Source organism: Salvelinus sp. IW2-2015, linkage group LG32, assembly GCF_002910315.2.
Source record: "Salvelinus sp. IW2-2015 linkage group LG32, ASM291031v2, whole genome shotgun sequence".
NCBI lineage: Eukaryota > Metazoa > Chordata > Actinopteri > Salmoniformes > Salmonidae > Salvelinus > Salvelinus sp. IW2-2015.
In genome coordinates this window covers 10506030-10528858 of record NC_036871.1, presented here as the reverse complement: position 1 = coordinate 10528858, position 22829 = coordinate 10506030, and the positions used below count along the sequence as shown (strand labels likewise).

At 42.1% G+C, this 22829-nt stretch overlaps 1 protein-coding gene across 1 annotated transcript; it reads right to left on the bottom strand.

Annotated features, from left to right (window-relative positions):
- Positions 1-19570: 19570 nt before the first annotated feature.
- rps28 (ribosomal protein S28) lies at positions 19571-21298 on the bottom strand. Its single transcript, XM_023978073.2, has 4 exons — positions 21234-21298; positions 20894-20941; positions 20326-20450; positions 19571-19695 (listed from the first exon to the last, which is right to left on the bottom strand). Exons 1-3 carry the CDS (start codon positions 21270-21272, stop codon positions 20328-20330), a joined length of 210 nt encoding a protein of 69 aa, XP_023833841.1. The 5' UTR covers positions 21273-21298; the 3' UTR covers positions 19571-19695; positions 20326-20327.
- Between the last annotated feature and the right edge of the window lie 1531 nt (positions 21299-22829).

The following is a 22829-nucleotide window of genomic DNA, read 5'->3' as shown; positions in this document are numbered from 1 at the left end:
ACATACAGTGGGGAGAAGAAGTATTTGATACACTGCCCGATTTTGCAGGTTTTCCTACTTACAAAGCATGTAGAGGTCTGTAATTTTTTATCATAGGTACACTTCAACTGTGAGAGACGGAATCTAAAACAAAAATCCAGAAAATCACATTGTATGATTTTTAAGTAATTMATTTGCATTTTATTGCATGACATAAGTATTTGATACATCAGAAAAGCAGAACTTAATATTTGGTACAGAAACCTTTGTTTGCAATTACAGAGATCATACGTTTCCTGTAGTTCTTGACCAGGTTTACACACACTGCAGCAGGCATTTTGGCCCACTCCTCCATACAGACCTTCTCCAGATCCTTCAGGCTTCTGGGCTGTCGCTGGGCAATACGGACTTTCAGCTCCCTCCAAAGATTTTCTATTGGGTTCAGRTCTGGAGACTGGCTAGGCCACTCCAGGACTTTGAGATGCTTCTTACGGAGCCACTCCTTAGTTGCCCTGGCTGTGTGTTTCGGGTCATTGTCATGCTGGAAGACCCAGCCACGACCCATCTTCAATGCTCTTACTGAGGGAAGGAGGTTGTTGGCCAAGATCTCGCGGTGCAGTCGTCCTGTCCCCTTTGCAGAAAAGCATCCCCAAAGAATGATGTTTCCACCTCCATGCTTCACGGTTGGGATGGTGTTCTTGGGGTTGTACTCATCCGTCTTCTTCCTCCAAACACGGCGAGTGGAGTTTAGACCAAAAAGCTCTATTTTTGTCTCATCAGACCACATGACCTTCTCCCATTCCTCCTCTGGATCATCCAGATGGTCATTGGCAAACTTCAGACGGGCCTGGACATGCGCTGGCTTGAGCAGGGGGACCTTGCGTGCGCTGCAGGATTTTTGGCTGACCAGTGGGCAATGGCTGGCCTGGTTTTCTGATTGGCTGAGCCGAAGTGGCGCGAATTTACATTCAAAGTCAAACTCACATCATCAAAGAGAGTGAGACCCGCTCTGATTCTGAGTCACTCACTCAAAACACAAAAAACGGAAGGGTGGTGCCAAAAAAGTTAGAGACCAAAAAAGGGCTAGAGGCCGACACTGCTAAATGTGTGAGGTGAGTACAGTGGAGGAAGGAAGAAAATAGAGACACAGATGTACTGCCAATTTCTTAATATGTTGGCTCTATATGTAATAGCAAATAACACTTAGGAGTGACAGACAGACAGAGAGACAAGGTGAAGCAAAGACGGCGTGAGGGGGGGAGGTGATATAGGCTGGTGGCTGAAATGCCTAGGCTGAATTTTTGTCCCAGTCCACCCCTGGCAATTTACCTCTGATCACATCTGGCTACTAACCCACAAACAAAAATATCCTCAGGAGTGAAGACATGCTTCACCTCGAGCCTTGGTGGAGATACAGGGTTTGACGGAGAGCTAATGGACTTAAGAGTTTTGATGACAAGCTATTTTGAATACATTTTATTGGTCAAGGGGTCGTGAAACTTTCACACTGACGTAAAGGGTAACCAATAGTATCGATTTATGAACAAAAATGAAAATCACCAAATTTGGAGTTGAGGATTTCATCCGACAGCGATGATATAATAAACAGCTACCCTGAGTATACCAAACATTAGGAACATCTTTGTAATATTGAGTTGCACATGTTGTCATATTCTCTTTGTAGGTGTGTCAGTGGGCTGTTTTATTGTAGTATTTTGATATATTTTTTTTACGGTCATGAAATTACAGCATCGTTTGTCAATCCCCACATGAACTCTCTTGGCTATTTGACCATACAATCACTCGATAATTTCATACCTAAGTCCAACATTGATTATGAACTTAATGCACCTAATATTTCATTTAAAAAATTACATTTCCTTCCAGTAACCACTTTCTCTTGCTTTATTTTGCAGTGACCCATTTTGACTACCAACACAACAACTGAAAAGCAAAACAAGCATTTTGGGAGTTCTGATAAACATGATCATTTCTTCCCAGACCAAGTACGACCGCAATGTGGCTGATAACGGGGTAAAGTGCTGCGCCCAGTTGCTGGAATGCCAAACAAAGTGAGTCCTTGTTGTTCAGCTCCCAACTGCCTGTTATGGCGATTGAGTGGCGTTGGCTTCGGCAGCACMGAGTACACAGTTAATCAGCTTCATCACAGCAGTGTTTACTAAAGAAGGGAGGTCATAACTCTTTTTTTACACCCCCCCCATCACTCAAAAACGGGCCTAACAGCAGCAACATGTCTGACCCTGCCTCGTGGCTCCAGCATGCAGTCACTCTTTGCACCTGCTATTTGCACTGCCACTTTGCTGAGTAGTGGGAATATTGGTAAACTGATATACAACAACCGATATGCGACGTGGGGGACTGCACCTTTGAAAATAAATAGTTCTAGATTTCATTGACCAATCCCCAGTGCTATTTGTATGAGCTGGTGAAATGCAAAAAGTCTGAAATTGTTTTTTCTAGTGCTGAAGTCCCCTAGCGCTCTTTCTCATTCCCACTGTGTCTTTCATGGTCACACACATGTTGAGGACATACACACTCAATTCCCCATTCTTCATGTCCTTCTCATGGTCACACACACTTGATCATCTACTGCACAGGATGGAAGTCGGCAGCTTTAGGCAGGTTGTTTACTGGTTATTGGGCTAGCACAAGTTCAGAACATCTTAATGAACGAAATGGCGTCAATGCAAATGAGAGTATTTGTGCCTTTTTTTTTTTTAATTTGTGTTTCTCTTGTCTTAACTTATTTAATGTGCTTTGCTTTCATGCCCCCAAGCTGTGGGAACTTGGCCTCCATCTTGGAGCTTAATTAAACTTGTTGTGCTGCAATTAATGGCAGGAAATGGATTCTCTGTGCTTAAGGTTGCACTGCAGTTCAGAGAACCAGTGAATGTCCGCTAGTTACCTCAGAGGCGGTTGTCTGAAGGCCTCCCTCTGTGTCCTAAGGGCCCCATTAGTAAATATGAGCACCATGACTGGGACCACTGTCCGGGTCAAGGGCAGTAAATCAGAGGCCCCGCTTCCCCATGAGGTTCCCTGACCCCACCACAGCATGTCCTGCTACACAGCATGAGAGTGACAAAGGCTCTGCCAAGTTCCAAAGATGCCTTTTACAACATGTCCTCTACATGCAATGGGGGATATAATTTAAACAGTGACACAGACTCCAATTTTAACATTGATAGGTTGTTATATTGGCACAGGATCCACTTTTTAGCATGGTTGAAGCTTAATACTCCGCTGTCTGGCTTCCAAACAAGGTTATCAGGATATGTTTGGAAGAAACCTGAGTAGTAGGTTAGGTGGGCTGTCCTGAAGCCRTCCTGTTTGTCGTGCCAAGTGTCTGAAGGAACCTTTTCAAAATCACCACTAACGATCTATTGGTCGGATGGAGCTAGTCTTACRTAATTGAACCTCCATTAAAAATCTCTTTCACTTTGTACATCATGAATTTTAAGTCTGTAAGGTCTGTGATACAATTGTTAGATATAGCGCAGGGTGCATAACTTTGGTTCTCTAGGGCCAGAGTGTAGGCATGTTTTTTGTTTGTTACTGCCTAATAATCAGATTGCTGGATGGGGTAGCCAGTTATGTTAACTGCCATAAATCTAATTAATTGCCTAGGACAAAAGAAAACCAGCATAACACAGGAGTTTTGCACCTCTGAAATACATAGTATATGAGGTGTAAAGCAATTTCTAAGTGCACAGTAAAGATTACTATATGAGAACTTGTCTCAACAAGTACCTCAGATTCAGGCGCCATGACCAAGTTTTCATGTTTTTCTTTCCGCCTGCGGTTGGGTTGGCAACTAGGCATGTTGTTGTTGTTGTTGTCTCGAGGGTATATCATAGTCAAGTCACCCTGCTGTTTTTCCCTGCTCTGTACAAGTAGAGGCCTGAAGGCCTGTGGACAAATAGAGAGGGTGGGGGAGAAGAGAGAGAGGGAGAGAGTTTAGTTTATTAGGATCCCTATTAGCTACTGCACATGCAGCAGCTACTCTTCCTGGGGTCCACATAAAAAGTACAAATACATGACAAAGTACAGAACATTAATAGGCAAGAACAACATTAAAAATAAAGATTCATATTCTTATATACAATACATTTAAATTCGATCTTTAGAAAGAAGCTAAACATGCTTTTGCCTGAGTACAGTAGCGATGTGTGGGTAAAATCACTGGGGAAGCCAAGACAGGGGCTATGTTTTGTGATAATTTCTTTGTTTGCTCTATAACCTGTTCATATGCCTTGCCACCAGTGGAGGCTCATCAGAGAAGGAAGGGGAGGACCATCCTCATTGAATTTTCATGAAAATAAACATGGTGAAATATTTAACATTTATAATCATTGGCCAGTATGGAGAATTAAGTAAAACCACAAGTTCAAATCCCTATCTCCATACATGGCTAGTTTAGGAAAGGGACAATTTTAGCTAGCTAGCTACCGGAGGACAACAACACAACAAGATGCAACAATTCAAGTATTGCTCTCAATGTGATGTGATTGGTGTGAAGACAAAATCAAAACTGGCTTCACTTTCTTTTGGTGCGCCAGGACTATTCCAACTTGAGCTCATTCAGCCAATCAGCATTGAGTTAAACTATTATTTTATACTTTTATCAAGGGAGGCCAAATGTTTGCTGGCTTCCCTTGCATTCAATGCTACGGGTGGCAAGAATGTCATACTCTTTTTTTCCCAGACAGCATCAGATCAGATAGATTGGCTACAGAGACAGAGGGGTGCTGTTTTGCTCGCTCGGATGCTGTGATAATTGTTAGAGCCTCCTGGATCGATGATTAATTGAAAAATGTTATGGTTCAAAGAAATTATGCAGAAAGGTGGAAAACAAGTCAGGCTACTCAGATGATTGGTTAACATACTGTCAATTGACAAATGCTGTGACTAAACAAAAAAGAAATCTTGCAAATTGAAGGAAAATTATGAAACGCAGAGAGACAAAAGATAAATGATTTTATGCTACAGCTAGCTAGCACTGCAGTGCATAAAATGTGGTGAGTAGATGACTCAAAGTGAGAAAAGAACAATAGTTTAACAGTTTTGAACAGATTTATGGAACACTGGTCACTTTAATAATGTTTACATACTATTTTACTCACTTCATATGTGTATACTGTATTCTACTATTCTAGTCAATGCCATTCCGACAATATTTAATATTTATATATTTCTTAATTCCATTCTTTTACTTTTAGATTTGTGTGTATTGTTCTTAATTGTTAGATACTACTGCACTGTTGGAGCTAGGAACACAAGCATTTCACTACAGCCGCAATAACATCTGATAAATATGGGTAATTGATTTGATCAACTTCAATGAGCAATGGAGATTAATTGGGTTTTCTGCCCATAATATCATTTAAGGTGCTCAAGTCTTTTCCCATTGCTTTTTCTGTCAGTTATCTTGTATGTCCGTTTCTGCTTGAAAAAAAACACCCACCCCCACCCCCCCCCCCCCCCCCCCCCCCCTTTAACAGAATGTGACTGGCAGAACGGGTGTTGTATGTGGAGGATGAGGGCTGCAGTAGGTATCTCCGATAGGGCGGAGTGAGGCCTAAGAGGATTTTATAAATAAGCATCAACCAGTGGGTCTTGCGATGGGTATACAGAGAGAACCAGTTTGCCGAGGAGTATAGAGTGCAGTGACGTGTCCTATAAGGAGCATTGGTGGCAAATCTAATGGCCGAATGGTAAAGAACACCTAGCCGCTGGAGAGCACCCTTACCTGCCGATCTATAAATTACGTCTCTGTAATCTAGCATGGGTAGGATGGTCATCTGAATCAGGGTTAGTGTGGTAGGTGGGGTGAAAGAGAGCGATTACGATAGAGCAGATTTTCCCAACCCTAGTCCTGGAGTACCCCAAACAGTACACATTTTTATTGTAACCCTAGACAAGCACACCTTGTCAACTAATCATCAACCCCTAAATTAGTTGGGCTTTTTTTGTTGTCAATGGTTACAATGAAATTGTGTACTGGTGGGGGTACTCCAGGACCAGGGTTGGGAAACACTGCGATAGAGGAAACCAAGTCTAGATTTAACCTTAGCCTGCAGCTTTGATATGTGCTGAGAGAAGGACAGTGACATGTCAGTCAGAAAGCTATGGTGCCCAACAACAGCAAGTGCCTTCAAAAGTCTGTCAAGCAACAAATTAAATTGGGCCAAACATATTATAATTCACACAGGTACTAATGATTTGATGGCAATGAGAGGACATGTAGCTACTGCAATGCAGCAAGTGACAGTCAGAGCTGCAGAAAGATTTCCTAACACCAAAATCACTATGTCCACCCTGTTGCCATGTGGCAACGTGTCCTTCAACATTATTCAGAGCAACAACACTGAGCTGTCTAGAGGCTGTGCTCTCTTGGACAATGTTTACCTAGCGATCCACAGTGACGTTCAACCCCAGCTGATGTATGCCCTAGTACACTTGAACAAACAGGGCGTCAAGGTGTTTGCCATGTAACGGAAAGAAACTGCTCTGGGACAAAGCAAAAACCAAAATAAGAGGAACTCTGCCATACATCCTCCAAGATCATGACCACCAGCCACCACCCAGAGAGACCAGCACCACCCTACAGTGTCTTGCAAAAGTATTCACCCCCTTGGCCTTTTTCCTATTTTGTTGCATTACAACCTGTAATTTATTTTTTATTTGGATTTCATGTAATGGACATACTCAAAATAGTCCAAATTGGTGTAGTGAAATTTAAAAATGACTTGTTTAAAAAAATTCTAAATAATAAAAAACAATAAAGTGGTGAGTGCATATGTATTCACCCCCTTTCCTGAGGAGCCCCTAAATAAGATCTGGTGGAACTAATTACTTTCAGAAGTCACATAATTAGTTAGATTGCACACAGGTGGACTTTATTTAAGTGTCACATGATCTGTCACATGATCTCAGTGTATACATACACCTGTTCAGAAAGGCCCCAGTCTGCAACACCATTAAGCAAGGGGTACCACCAAGTAAGCGGCACCATGAAGACCAAGGAGCTCTCCAAACAGGTCAGGGACAAAGTTGTGGATAATTACAGATCAGGGTTAGGTTATAAAAAAATATCCAAAACTTTGAACATCCCACGGAACACCATTTCAATCCAGAATAAAATAAAATTGAAAGAATATGGCCCCACGACAAAACTGCTAAGAGAGGGCTGCCCACCAAAACTCGCGGACCAGGCAAGGAGAGCATTAATCAGAGAGGCAACAAAGAGACCAAAGATAACCCTGAAGGAGCTGCAAAGCTCCACAGCGGAGATTGGAGTATCTGTCCATAGGACCACTTTAAGCCGTACACTCCACAGAGCTGGGCTTTACAGAAGAGTGGCCAGAAAAAGCAATTTCTTAAAGACAAAAATAAGAAAACATGTTTGGTGTTCGCCAAAAGCATGTGGGAGACTCCCAAACATATGGAAGAACGTTCTCTGGTTAGATGAGACTAAAATTGTGTTTTTTGGACATCAAGGAAAACGCCATGTCTGGCGCACACCCAACACCTCTCATCACCCCGAGAACACCATCTCCACAGTGATGCATGGTGTTGGCAGCATCATGCTGTGCGGATGGTTTTCATCGGCAGAGACTGGGAAACTGGGCAGAATTAAGGAATGATGGATGGCGCTAAATACAGGGACATTCTTGAGGGAAACCAGTTTCAGTCTTCAAAAGATTTGATACTGGGATGGAGGTTCACTTCCAGCAGGACAATGACCCTAAGCATACTGCTAAAGCAACACTCAAGTGGTTTAAGGGAAACATAGAAATGTCTTTGGAGTGGCTTGGTCAAAGCCCAGACCTCAATCCAATTGAGAATCTGTGGTATGACTTAAAGATTGCTGTACACCAGCGGAACCCATCCAAATTGAAGGAGCTGTACTAGTTTTGCCTTGAAGAATGGGCAGAAATCCAGTGGCTAGATGTGCCAAGCATATAGAGACATACCCCAAGAGACTTGCAGCTGTAATTGCTGCAAAAGGTGGCTCTACAAAGTATTGACTTTGGGGGGTGATTAGTTATGCACGCCTCAAGTTTTCCGTTTTTTTGTCTTATTTCTTGTTTCACAATAAAAAATATTTTGCATCTTCAAAGTGTAGGCCTGTTGTGTAAATCAAATGATACAACTCCCCCCCAAATCTATTTTAATTCCAAGTTGTAAGGCAACAAAATAGGAAAAATGCCAAGGGGGTGAATACTTTCGCAAGCCACTGTACACCACCGGGCCACTTCAGAGAAGCCAGCTCCACCCTGCACCATCGGGCCCCTTCCAGAGATGCAGCACCCCCCCCCCCCACCCCCATACTAACAGGACAACACCACAATCAGAAAGACCCAACAGTCCAGCAAGACAGCTATGCAGAAGTGGAACGAAGAATAGAGCAACCTGCTGCAGCCAAGTTAAACCAGATAAGGCATCTGCTGAACATAAGCTGCTCATAAATCCATGAATTCCTTCTTTGTTATTATCAGAAATACAACCTATTGTAATTATGACCAGTTTTATGTAAGCTACCTAGGAAACGGTTCAAGTTAGCTTACATAAATATATGAGGCCTCAGAAACACAGTTTATGAAATGAGTAATTTGCTAATCTTAGTATTAATATTAATGTATTAGTCACTTCTGATACTCACTTAGACAGCACCTTTTGATACAGCAGTAGGAATACAAGTATATAACATCTATAGAAAAGACAGGAATGTCTACGGGGAGGTGTTGCTGTATATATTCAGAGGCATATTCCTGGAAAGCTCAGAGAGGATCTCATGACAAATGAAGTAGAAGTGATGTGGTTGCAGGTTCATCTGTCTCATCTGAAGCATCTTATTTTAGGGTGCTGCTATAGGCCACCAAGTGCAAACTGTCAGCATCTGGAGAATACAGTGCCTTTGGAAATTATTCAGACCCCTTGACTTCTTCCACATTTTGTTATGTTACAGCCTAAAATGTATTAAATAAAACATTTCTCTCAGCAGTCTACATACAATACCCCATAATGTCAAAGCAAAAACAGGTTTTTAGAAATGTTTGCAAATATATTAAAAAAACAGAAATACCTTATTTACATAAGTATTCAGACCCTTTGCTATGAGACTTGAAATTTGCAGGCGCATCCTGTTTCCATTGATCATCCTTGAGATGTTTCTACAACTTGATTGGAGTCCACCTATGGTAAATTAAATTGATTGGAAAGGCACACACCTGTCTATATAAGGTCCCACAGTTGACAGTGCATGTCAGAGCAGGGAGGTGACCAAGAACCCGACGGTCACTCTGACAGAGCTCTAGAGTTCCTCTGTGGAGATGGGAGACCCTTCCAGAAGGACAACCATCTCTGCATCACTCCACGAATCAGGCCTTTATGGTAGAGTGGATAGACGGAAGCCACTCCTCAGTAAAAGGCACATGACAGCCCGCGTGGAGTTTCAGACAGAGCCAGGACTTGAACCCGATTGAACATCTCTGGAGAGACCTGAAACTAGCTGTGCCGCAACATTCCCCCATCCAACCTGACAGAGCTTGAGAGGATCTGCAGAGAATGGGAGAAACTCCCCAAATACAGGTGTGCCAAGCTTGCATACCCAAGAAGACTTGAGGCTGTAATTGCTGCCAAAGGTGCTTCAACAAAATATTGAGTAAAGGGTCTGAATACTTATATAAATGTGATATTTTATTGTGTGTAGATTTATGAGCTGGAAAAAACCAATTTAATCAGTTTTAGAATAAGGCTGTACCCTAACAAAATGTTTAAAAAAAATAAAAGCATCTGAATACTTTCCGAAGGCACTGTAAGTGAAGCTTCTAGCTTCTAGGCCTTGAATCCAAAGTGGTCAAATGAAGCAGATGCTAAACTACAGGACTGTTTTGCTATCACAGACTGGAACATGTTCCGGGATTCTTCCGATGGCATTGAGGAGTACACCACATCAGTCACTGGCTTTATCAATAAGTGCATCGAGGACGTCGTCCCCACAGTGACTGTACGTACATACATCAACCAGTAGCCATGGATTACAGGCAACATTCGCACTGAGCTAAAGGGTAGAGCTGCCGCTTTCAAGGTGCGGGACTCTAACCCGGAAGATTACAAGAAATCCTGCTATGCCCTGCGACGAACCATCAAACAGGCAAAGCGTCAATACAGGGCTAAGATTGAATCATACTACACCGGCTCCGACGCTCGTCTTATGTGTCAGGGCTTGCAAACTATTACAGACTACAAAGGGAAGCACAGCCGCGAGCTGCCCAGAGACACGAGCCTACCAGACGAGCTAAATCACTTCTATGCTCGCTTCAAGGCAAGCAACACTGAGGCATGCATGAGAGCATCAGCTGTTCCGGACGACTGTGTGATCACGCTCTCCGTACCCGACGTGAGTAAGACCTTTAAACAGGTCAACATACACAAGGCTGCGGAGCTAGACGGATTACCAGGACGTGTGCTCTGGGCATGTGCTGACCAACTGGCAGGTGTCTTCACTGACATTTTAAACATGTCCCTGATTGAGTCTGTAATACCAACATGTTTCAAGCAGACCACTATAGTCCCTGTGCCCAAGAACACGAAGGCAACCTGCCTAAATGACTACAGACCCGTAGCACTCACGTCCGTAGCCATGAAGTGCTTTGAAAGGTTGGTAATGGCTCACATCAACACCATTATCCCAGAAACCCTAGACACACTCCAATTGGAATACCCCCCAAACAGATCCACAGATGATGCAATCTCTATTGCACTCCACACTGCCCTTTCCCATCTGGACAAAAGGAACACCTATGTGAGAATGCTGTTAATTGACTACAGCTCAGCATTAAACACCATAGAGCCCATAAATCATCATCATCACTAAGCTAAGGACCCTGGGAGTAAACACCTCCCTCTGCAACTGGAACCTGGACTTCCTGATGGGCCGCCCTCAGGTGGTAAGGGTAGGCAACAACACCTGCCACGCAAACACTGGGGCCCCTCAGGTGTGCGTGCTTAGACCCCTCCTGTACTCCCTATTCACCCATGATTGCGTGGCCAAGCACGACTCCAATTGGTAGGCCTGATCACTGGCGACGATGAGACAGCCTATAGGGAGGTCAGAGATCTGACAGTGTGGTGCCAGGACAACAACCTCTCCCTCAATGTGAGCAAGACAAAGGAGCTGATATTGGACTATAGGAAAAGGAGGACCATTAACTTTTATGGGGCCGAAATGGAGTAGGTTGAGGGCATGACAACACCCTTTCTCCCTCGGGAGACTTTCCCTTTCTCCCTCAAGATTGGAAAGCTGCCACGGTCATCCCCCTCTTCAAAGGGGGAAACACTCTAGACCCAAACTGCTACAGACCTATATCTATCCTACCCTGCCTTTCTAAGGTCTTCGAAAGCCAAGTTAACAAACAGATCACTGACCATTTCGAATCCCACCGTACCTTCTCCGCTATGCAATCTGGTTTCCGAGCTGGTCATGGGTGCACCTCAGCCACGCTCAAGGTCCTAAACGATATCATAATCACCACCGATAAGAGACAATACTGTGCAGCTGTATTCATCGACCTGGCCAAGGCTTTCGACTCTGTCAATCACCACATTCTAATCGGCAGACTGAACAGCCTTGGTTTCTCAAATGACTGCCTTGCCTGGTTAACCAACTACTTATCAGACAGAGTTTAGTGTGTCAAATCGAAGGGCCTGTTGTCCGAACCTATGGCAGTCTCTATGGGGGTGCCACAGGGTTCAATTCTCGGGCTGACTCTTTTCTCTGTATACATCAATGATGTCGCACTTGCTGCTGGTGATTCTCTAATCCACCTCTACGCAGACGACACCATTCTGTATACTTCTGGCCCTTCTTTGGACACTGTGTTACCTAACCTCCAGACGAGCTTCAATGCCATACAACTCTCCTTCCGTGGCCTCCAACTGCTCTTAAATGGAAGTAAAACTAATTGCATGCTCTTCAACCGATCGCTGCCCGCCCGTCCAGCATCACTACTCTGGACGGTTCTGACTTAGAATATGTGGACAACTACAAATACCTAGGTGTCTGGTTAGACTGTAAACTCTCCTTCCAGACTCACGTTAAGGATCTCCAATCCAAAAATAAATGTAGAATCGGCTTCCTATTTCGCAACAAAGCATCCTTCACTCATGCTGCCAAACATACCCTAGTAAAACTGACTATCCTGCCGATCCTTGACTTCGGCGATGTAATTTACAAAATAGCCTCTAACACTGTACTCAGCAAATTGTATGCAGTCTATCACAGTGCCATCCGTTTTGTCACCAAAGCCCCATATACTACCCACCACTGCGACCTGTACGCTCTCGTTGGCTGGCCCTCGCTTCATATTCGCCGCCAAACCCACTGGCTCCAGGTCACCTATAAGTCTTTGCTAGGTAAAGCCCCGCCTTATCTCAGCTCACTGGTCACCATAGCAGCACCCACCCGTAGCACGCGCTCCAGCAGGTATATTTCACTGGTCACCCCCAAGCCAATTCCTCCTTTGGCCGCCTTTCCTTACAGTTTTCTGCTGCCAATGACTGGAACGAATTGCAAAAATCACTGAAGCTGGAGACTCATATCTCCCTCACTAACTTTACGCACCAGTTGTCAGAGCAGCTCACAGATCACTGCACCTGTACATAGCCCGTCTGTAAATAGCCCATCCAACTACCTCATCCCCATAATGTTATTTATTTTTGCTCCTTTGCACCCCAGTGTTTCTACTTGCACATTCATCTTCTGCACATATATCACTCCAGTGTTTAATTGCTAAATTGTAATTATTTTGCCACTATGGCCAATTTATTGCCTTACCTCCCTTATCTTACCTCATTTGCACACACTGTATATATACTTTTTTCCTATTGTGTTATTGACTGTATGTTTGTTTATTTCATGTGTAACTCTGTGTTGTTGTTTGTGTCGCACTGCTTTGCTTTATCTTGGCCAGGTTGCAGTTGTAAATGAGAACTTGTTCTCAACTAGCCTACCTGGTTAAATAAAGGTGAAATAAAAAATWAACAAAAAATAAACAAAATGTACAACATCCAATCATTTGACCATGGTTACTGATCAAAGCTACACCCTGGTAAATAATACCAAAATATATGCTTGCTTTATCGACTTCCAAAAAGCATTTGATTCTATTTGGCATACAGGACTGTTCTACAAAGTTATTGAAAGTGGTGTAGGGGGTAAAACTTATGACATAATTAAATCAACGTAAATCATACGTGCAGCATCAACATTTGCAAGGGGCGGGGCCTTCGCCAGGGTTGCAATCTGAGCCCTGCACTCTTCAATATTTACAACGAATTGGCCACTATTCTAGAAAAATCCTCAGCCCCTGGTGTTAGTCTACACAATTCAGAGATTAAATGCCTGCTCTTTGCAGATGACCTATGCCTGCTGTCACCCACAGCACATGGCCTACAGCAGAGCCTGGACCTGCTAGAGCAGTACTGCCAGACCTGGGCCCTGGCAGTAAACCCCAAAAAGACTAAAATAATGATTTTTTTCAGAGAAGATCCAGATCTCAGGGAATTATACCCACGTTCTCAATTGGTACAAAACATATAGAGTACTGCACACACTATAATTACTTTAAAAATAAGCTCAACTGGACACCTTCATGATGCAGTGAATGAACTGAGAGAGAAAGCACGCAGGACATTCTACACCATTAAAAAACTAATTCAAATTGAAATACCTATAAAGATTTGGATAAAACTAATTGAATGTGTCATTGAACCAATTCTACTTTATGGCAGCGAGGTGTGGGGTCCACTTGCAAAACAAGATTTCACCCAGTGGGACAAACACTCCATTGAAACCCTGCATGCAGAGTTCTGTAAGATTATCCTACATGTTCAGAGGAAAGCTACAAACAATGCATGCAGTACAGAATTAGGGCAACATCCACTAATAATAAAAACTAAAAAAAATAGCAATTAAGTTTTGGAAACATCTAAAATACAGTGACCCCCTCTCATATCATTACCACGCCCTGCAATACCAAGAGTCTGCTCATCCAGCTGGTCCTGGGGCTGAGTTCACAAACCTGTTCTACTAACACACTGAAGCCTCAGGGCCAGAACATCCAATCATTTGACCATGGTTACTGATCAAAACATTAGAAAAACCTTGACAAAGTACAGGCTCAGTGAGCACAGCCTTGCCATTGAGAAGGGTAGACACTGGAAAACCTCTCCCTGTAGAGGAAACAATGTGAAACCACTGCACCACAGCAGAACCTGAGACAGAGCTGCATTTCCTGACAAAATGACAAAAATATAAAACAATTAGTGACATTTCCCCAAATCTGAAACCCTTATTCAAGGTTTCTAAGACCTCTCTGATGAGGATAGGCTACTGGGGGAGGACTTAGAGAGCTGTGGGTTGGCAGCACACATTAATTATGTTAATATTTGAAATGTCCAAAGTAAGCAGAGAGAGAGAGAGGGAGATGAGCTCCTACAAATATTGAAATTTACATTATTTATTTTCAATGTACTTTACTCAAACCAGTTTATATCACTTATTATAAATGAGATCATTAACTATCAGCTCTTGGAAAATCCAGGGCCTATACTCTTCCTATTTTGGTTATTAAAAAACTTTATCCTGAATTTCTTAACAACAACAGACAGGACATCATAATCTTACTGGAAACATGGTGTCGTGGAGACATAGATACTCAGTGTTCCTCAGGCTATAGAGAAAGTTTACTACATTATGTGCTAAGTCCTGTAATAAGTAAATATCAAATTGTCTTTCTCCCAAACCATTGCACTACTGACCATATATGCACCTTACACACACGAATTAATAAACATGTCAAAACCTTAACATTCTAGAGCAATATTGCCATAATTGGGAACTGGCAGTAAATAAAAGTTTTAAAAAATGAAAATCACGATTTTCCACCCCAAAAAAACAGATGTCAGAAACACAAATATACATTCACCCAGAACAACACCATAATTGAACACACTAAAAATTAAATTTTTGGGGGTCTGAGCATATCTGCATCGGAAAACTTAATATGACAGTACTTAAAGAAAAAGCCCGCAGAGCATTGTATGCAATAAAAATGAAATTATTCAAAATCAACATCCCAATTAGAATTTGGACCAAAATATTTGACAGTGTAATCCTACCAATAGCTCTTTACGGAAGTGAGGTTTGGGGGCCACTCAATAAACTGGACTTTAAATGTGGGAAAAACATCCAATTGAATCCCTACATGCAGAATTGTGCCGGAAAATCCTACAAATCCAAAGAAATACACCATCTAATGCATGTAGGGCAGAATTGGGCCGATTTCCAGTGGTAATGACAATACAGAAAAGATCATTAAAATGTTGGCTACATCTAAATTCAAGTMCAAATTCAAGTCTACAATTTAAAGCACTTCAAACCCAAGAGCTGAGCCCAGAAACGAGCCCTCAGTCAGCTGGTGTTGGACCTAACCAACCAAGCGGACACCAGCASTGCTTCAAAAGAAAGAATTCCAATAAACAATGTCATGAACCAATCAAAGGACTCATATTTACAACATTGGAAAAACTAAACAAAATCCCAAAGCATACTAAATTGCTATCTGGCCCTAAACAGAGAATATGAATTGGCAGATTATCTCTACTCTGTCAGAGATACGAAGCAGAGACAGATTCTTACCAAGTACAGGCTGAGTGACCACCAATTGGCAATAGAAGCCGGCAGACATAAAAAGAGAGAATTATCCTCACCAAGAGATTCATTATTCACAGAAATGACTACATTTATTCCAAATGTTTACTTATTAAACCCAGAGGAAAAACTAAAAATACTTATGGGCGAAGGAGCAATGGTTCCTCTTGCAGCCAAATATGTGTTTGCCTGCCATAGCCTGAGGGACACTGAATAATAACATCTGCRTAGTAAACATGATGATGATGATGATGATGATGATGATGGTGGTGGTGGTGGTGGTAGTAGTAGTAGTAGTAATTTTTGTATTATTTACTACCATTTTATATTATTTGTTATTCTTTATACTTGTATTACAAGGTACACACACACAGAGAGAGAGACACACACAGAGAGAGCGAGAGAGACACACAAACACACACACAGAGAAAGACATGCACACACACAGAGAGAGACACACATAGAGAGACACACATAGAGAGACACACACACAGAGAAAGACATACACACACACAGAGACAAACAGGCAACCCTCCGGATGCTGACTAGCCTCTCTAATCGCTAGGCTACCTGCTGCCCGTGTAGATGAGTCAGATATGAGTGTTGTGGAGTGATGAGAAGTAAGCTGACACCTTGTTGTTTTCACCCCTTTTGGAGATGCTGTTGTTGACTAAGAAGTCTGATAAGCAATATGCTTGGAATCCCTCCCTCTTATCAAGTGCCAGCATGCTCTTCCTAGTCGTTCACTTCGCCAAGGGTGTCAAATGTGATTGAGACTAAATATGGCTCATAGGTTATCAGCTTACCTAAGAGATATTATATTTATATCCGTAATGTCAACTGAGTTGATTACAAACTGTGACAACCCAACAACATGTTGTTTAGAGATTGATATGTATGGTAGTGTCTACTTGGCATGTTTTCCTCTGAGGTAAATATAGAATTGATAGATGTAGTTTCAATAATTGTAGATGGTTTCAATGACCAAMACGTCATTATGAAGACCCTGAGTTTTACCTGAAACGTTGGGCTCTTCTTCCTGGTCAGGTCACATGGTTAGGTACAACTCAAGACCCTATTCATGATATGTAAACATGAAAGTGGGGTAAACTCACGCATCTTAGTCATTTTGTATGTTGAAATATTACTTCAGGAATGAAAACAATGGTTACCCCTTGGTCTTTCATCCACCTGTCTTCTGAGAAATGACAGCTCACGATAATGCCAAACGATACCATGTGTCATTGGACCCACTCTTCGAAGTCCATGAATAGCTTGGCAAAAGTTGATCCGGTCCATTTGCAAATGTATGCCAGTGAGAGGGGCCCAAAATAAATCACTTTGGGTTTCAACTAACGTCTTTCTGAGTGAAAGTTGCACCAGGACACAGGGTAGCCAACAGGTCATTTTGATTGTGTCGAGCTGTTGATCCACTGAACAGTCACAGTACTCTACTAGACAGCAGCAAATGCTGCTCTACGCTGTCATCCTTTTAACATATTTAAAACGGGTTTCCCCATTCGCCATATTCCCTCTTTAACAAGACACGAGAGCTCACATATATCTGATTGATTACTTTCATAATCATCATCCTTACTTACCAGAAGAGAACAAAATCACAATTGATCGGATAAGAGGAACGAGACATGCAAAAGCATGATAGACAATGATAGGTCAGACACAAGTCATGTTTAAAGGAACTTGTGAGACATTTTTCACAGTATCGAGAAGCATAATGATAATGTCAATCAAGCTTAATTTAGATAGCATTCATATGCCATTCTGGTCTCAAAATACATACTCCACTACGTATGTATTTGGACAGTGATGTCAAAATGTTTCATGAGGTGACGGTGCAGAATGTCACCTTTTAATTGAGGGTATTTTCATACATAGACCTATCAAGTGGTTTCATTTCTTAAAAGTTAATCTGATACGTATGAAAAGACCCTCAAATAAAAGGTGACCGTCTCTACTGTCACCCTACAGGATATTTTGGATTTGAGATCAAATGTACTGGAGCCACATTTAACATCACTGTCCAAATACATGTGTAGATGAGTGGAATGAGTGGAATAGGTACCACAAACAGTATGTCCATGTCCTGTAGTTGTTGGAAATAGGTAGACGGTAAGTGTTGCTGTTACAGAATAGAAAGCAACTTCACCACCAACCACATAGAGGTGTTGAAAAGGTGCACATAGCAAAAGGAATACTTTGAGATCACTCAAACTGTCAATGGGWCAACCTGCTTTTCTTTTCAGTTATTTATGGACTTGTTTAACTTTTCCCATTGAGGCTGGAATTCAAACTTGCACCACAGAAAAATACTGTATTTAAAAAATGTTTACACTGCTTAGTGGGTGAAACACACTTGCATTTTGATGAAAGGGTGTATTTTTGCAAGTTTGCTTGAATCTGGCCCAAAATGTTGTAGACAGGGAGTTCAAGTTAGTGTATCACTCAGTGACTGTTCACAGAACATCGGTGTAAAAATAACCCTGTGGCAGATGTCACAACCCTCTGTGGACTACTGAAAAGTAATGAGTTAAACTAGGAACGATGCTTCCCTCTACTGGAAATGAGCTAACTCAACATGAACCTGATATTGCATCATAACGAAAAGCCCCAACTGGGTAGTTCCATTACAATTATTTGGCAATTCATGTTGCTACGACAACCTTCAGACAAAAAAAGTGCCAACTTCTGAAAAGATAAGTTTGACAGTAAAATACTGAACAATAAAGGGTAGGCTAAACTTCGTGGAAATGATAGTGAAATATTTGACCTAAGATTCTAGAGCAGTGAAACTACTGTATAAGGCTATAACAAAACAAAAAAATAATCTAATCTGGCAAACGCCAATAGCAACACAGTAGGGAATGTTGGGCACTATGATACTATACATCCTGTCATATTACACTAGTATGTGGGATCAGGAGTATCCATTTTTGTAGACCAATGACCTATGTTCATGCAGCCAGAGATGTAAGAGGAAGCGAGACATTCCACTCGCAAATATTTCTTTCTGGTTCATCTAGTCAATGAACAGACCCCGCTACTGTCACATTGGTCTACGGGAGAACCACCCCTTAAGCAGACTAACCATATTCCCCCCAATGGTAAAGATGTCATCACTTATCCATCTTTGATTCATGCCACCCTTGCCTACAGTAAGCCCTGATCTGATAAAATAATAAATGCTATCATGGAACCCTTGCTCTCAAATCATGATCAGGCTACAAAACCCAATCCAAATAAGAGAAACATTCCACCTCTTAATATTTCAATCTAATGAAAAAACATTACAAAATTACTGTAGTGGCACTGTTTAGGCCTACAAATAAGCTACAGTCCTAAGTACAGGCTGAAACCCACCCGTAGGCCTCCTACCCACCCCTGTGGATCTGAAACTATTGGATAGGCATAAGCAATATAGTGAAAATCCCGCCAAGCCGTTCAAATCTACAGGAGTGCACAGGGGGGCCATGGCTCAGTGTAAAATTCAGCAAACGTAGGTGAGCATTCCAAACACTGTACATTAGCAGCACACCATTTAGTTCCAGTGATGACCGAATCAGTACGCCGCTGCTACTTTGTCCCCCTGTACAGTACATTTCTGTATGCCTCTTCTGACAAAAGGAGAGCAATCATTCAAATCAAACCCATTAAGGTTCTACTTCAGCAGTTTAGCCTACCTAGCAGCAGCAGGTGGGAATTGTATGTTCAAAATAGGATCATCAACACGACAGCTGGCATCCATTTAGAGTACTTTAAAATAAACTACCATTACAGTTAACTTTGGTCCACAACATGTCTACACACATTGGTCATTGAACAGGAAAAACACAAATCTTCACCTTGAACACATTTTTATTTTTTCTTAAACTGCACAAGTGAAATGTGGGGCCATTGCAGATGAACTGATGGGGCGTCTGCACCCCAGGCGTTGGTTTGGCATCTCACAACTTCGCAGGGCACTGCAAGGAAAGATGTGGGAATTCATTACATTTATGCACGTACCATTTTTTTAACAGCAAAACAACAGACCCAAGGACACAATTGACACCTATTCCTGGGATGACATACAAGTGGAAGTAGAGCCGAATGATTTCCCAGCCCACCGACACAATTATTTACCTTATACCCTAAAGTAATACTTTTAGAGGCCGTGGTGAGTGGTTTTGACTTCCCTTGAGGGCCATTGATAGCAACATTGGTTTATAGTTCCCTTAGATTTTCACACCAAAAGCTACTTCAGGAATGGGCACTCCTCCTGCAGGATTTCATTCCAGCCCTACTTCGACACACCTGATTCCTAAACTGCTCCTCACGACCACGATTAACTGAATCAGGCTGAAGCAAAAACATGCCCACCCAACTGCTGTCTAGGAGTACACATGACTGCCTTAATATCAGGGCTCTCCAACCCTGTTCCTGGAGAACTACGATCCTGTATGTTCACTCCAACCCTGATTCGAATAATTAGCTGGTTGATATGCTTAATCAGGTGAGTTACAACTGGTGTTGGAGTGATCCTACAGGAGTATAGCTCTCCAGGAACCAGGTTGGAGAGCCCTGCTTGACATGGACAATAGTATGGCACACACCTTTATCGCAGCCTCCTGGCTTCCCTTTCAGACTCCAGAAGTGTCAGCACATCACCCTCTCTGACTGGCCCCTTCACATTCCTGATGATCGACCGGTTGCTGTCATCCATGAACTCCACACGGACCTGAGACAGACAGGATACATTAGAACATGCAACAGCCACACACTACACTGTTTACAGATTCCAGAACACAGAACACAGAACCAAGGACCTAAATAATATATCTGATCACACCAAGTGTTAAAACTAGTGCATTTCTATTAATAAATTGCATTTCAATGTATTGACAGTTGGGATACACATCTGTCATTGATTAGCTACCTACTTTGTTTTACCATGACATGTTAGCTGGCTAATTTAGTGACCTTTTGCCACAACCAATCTAACTATGCAGGATACTTATACATTAGCATGTGGTATAGCTAGAAGAACAGACGTGGAATAAAGGACTACTAGTTAGTGCACAATACATCACCATTAGCAAGCTAACTTTGCTAACCATCAACATTGATTATCTGATTGGCTATCAAGTTAGCTAATACTACTAGCGTTTCAGTAACACATACCTGGGTACACTGTCCCTGGGAACCAGTTCTCCCGAGCACCTTGGTGACCTGGAGAAGGAGTGTAAAACGGTTAATTAGCCAACTACACATCTGAGGTAACGTGGGATGTAAGAGTGCCTGTTTTTCAGCTAAATTACCCAGCGAGTTTTAAGCTAGATAAATTAATGGTTGCTGTAATTTAGCACTTCCAGCACGCGCAGCTCACCAAGCTATGATGCTCCGTTCAAGTATAAAYGTGGCAGGAACTTTTTTTTWAATTAGCTCAAATGAAACACTGAGTATTTACGAATGTACACATTAATATCTTGAAAGTCTCTTAAATATGATTGCGTTTTCTTACTCTTGCAAGCTTGATCGGCTGCACGCGGCTGGCATCCATATTGTCAGGTTGACTGGAAAGGAAGTCACGTGGTGAGAACACGGTATATATTCAAACTGTAATCCAAAATATTTTCAATTTTTAATACATTTACGCACTTTATAATTCTATTATTTCATATTATGTATGATATGCTTTCAAAAATACATCTCCCTGGATTAAAAACATAGTATTATTAAAATAAATGTACATTTCCGGTTCCGGTATTGTGGTTCATTCCACTCCATAAAATAGGCGGATGGGGGGGATGAATAATCAGTATAATGCCTTTGATTTCTAATTATAGTTGCATAAAAAATATATATTATTTTATAGGTATATTTTCATCGCAAAGACAAAGCCCGCTAAACTAATTAAAGCAGTGTGGAGTCTCACATCAATATAAAGTTGAATTTCGAAGGACTAGACAAAACAAATGCACTTGTAATGGCACTTACAAATATAGTCTATCAATAAAATGTGTCTATCAATGAAAATTTGAAGGATGTTTAATTTTTTATTATATATACAGTGGGGAGAACAAGTATTTGATACACTGCCGATTTTGCAGGTTTTCCTACTTACAAAGCATGTAGAGGTCTGTCATTTTTATCATAGGTACACTTCAACTGTGAGAGACGGAATCTAAAACAAAAATCCAGAAAATCACATTGTATGATTTTTAAGTAATTAATTTGCATTTTATTGCATGACATAAGTATTTGATCACCTACCAACCAGTAAGAATTCCGGCTCTCACAGACCTGTTAGTTTTTTCTTTAAGAGCCCTCCTGTTCTCCACTCATACCTGTATTAACTGCACCTGTTTGAACTCGTTACCTGTATAAAAGACACCTGTCCACACACTCAATCAAACAGACTCCAACCTCTCCACAATGGCCAAGACCAGAGAGCTGTGTAAGGACATCAGGGTAAATTGTAGACCTGTACAAGGCTGGGATGGGCTACAGGACAATAGGCAAGCAGCTTGGTGAGAAGGCACAACTGTTGGCACAATATTAAGAAAATGGAAGAAGTTCAAGATGACGGTCAATCACCCTCGGTCTGGGGCTCCATGCAAGATCTCACCTCGTGGGGCATCAATGATCATGAGGAATGTGAGGGATCAGCCCAGAACTACACGGCAGGACCTGGTCAATGACCTGAAGAGAGTGGGACCACAGTCTCAAAGAAAACCATTAGTAACACACTACGCCGTCATGGATTAAAATCCTGCAGCGCACGCAAGGTCCCCCTGCTCAAGCCAGCGCATGTCCAGGCCCGTCTGAAGTTTGCCAATGACCATCTGGATGATCCAGAGGAGGAATGGAGAAGGTCATGTGGTCTGATGAGACAAAATAGAGCTTTTGCTCTAAACTCCACTCGCCGTGTTTGGAGGAATAGAAGGATGAGTACAACCCCAAGAACACCATCCCAACCGTGAAGCATGGAGGTGGAAACATCATTCTTTGGGGATGCTTTTCTGCAAAGGGGACAGGAGCTGCACCGTATTGAGGGGGAGATGGACGGGGCCATGTATCGCGAGATCTTGACCAACAACCTCCTTCCCTCAGTAAG

What these genes read in the sequence shown, in the direction of transcription:
- rps28 (XM_023978073.2), bottom strand. Translation starts at nt 21,272, where the DNA reads ATGGATGCCAGCCGCGTGCAGCCGATCAAGCTTGCAAGA. An exon ending in AGCCGATCAAGCTTGCAAGA is followed by an intron (nt 20,942 to 21,233) that starts GTAAGAAAACGC and finishes CTCCTTCTCCAG; the next exon opens with GTCACCAAGGTGCTCGGGAG. An exon ending in CCCAGGGACAGTGTACCCAG is followed by an intron (nt 20,451 to 20,893) that starts GTATGTGTTACT and finishes TGTCTGTCTCAG; the next exon opens with GTCCGTGTGGAGTTCATGGA.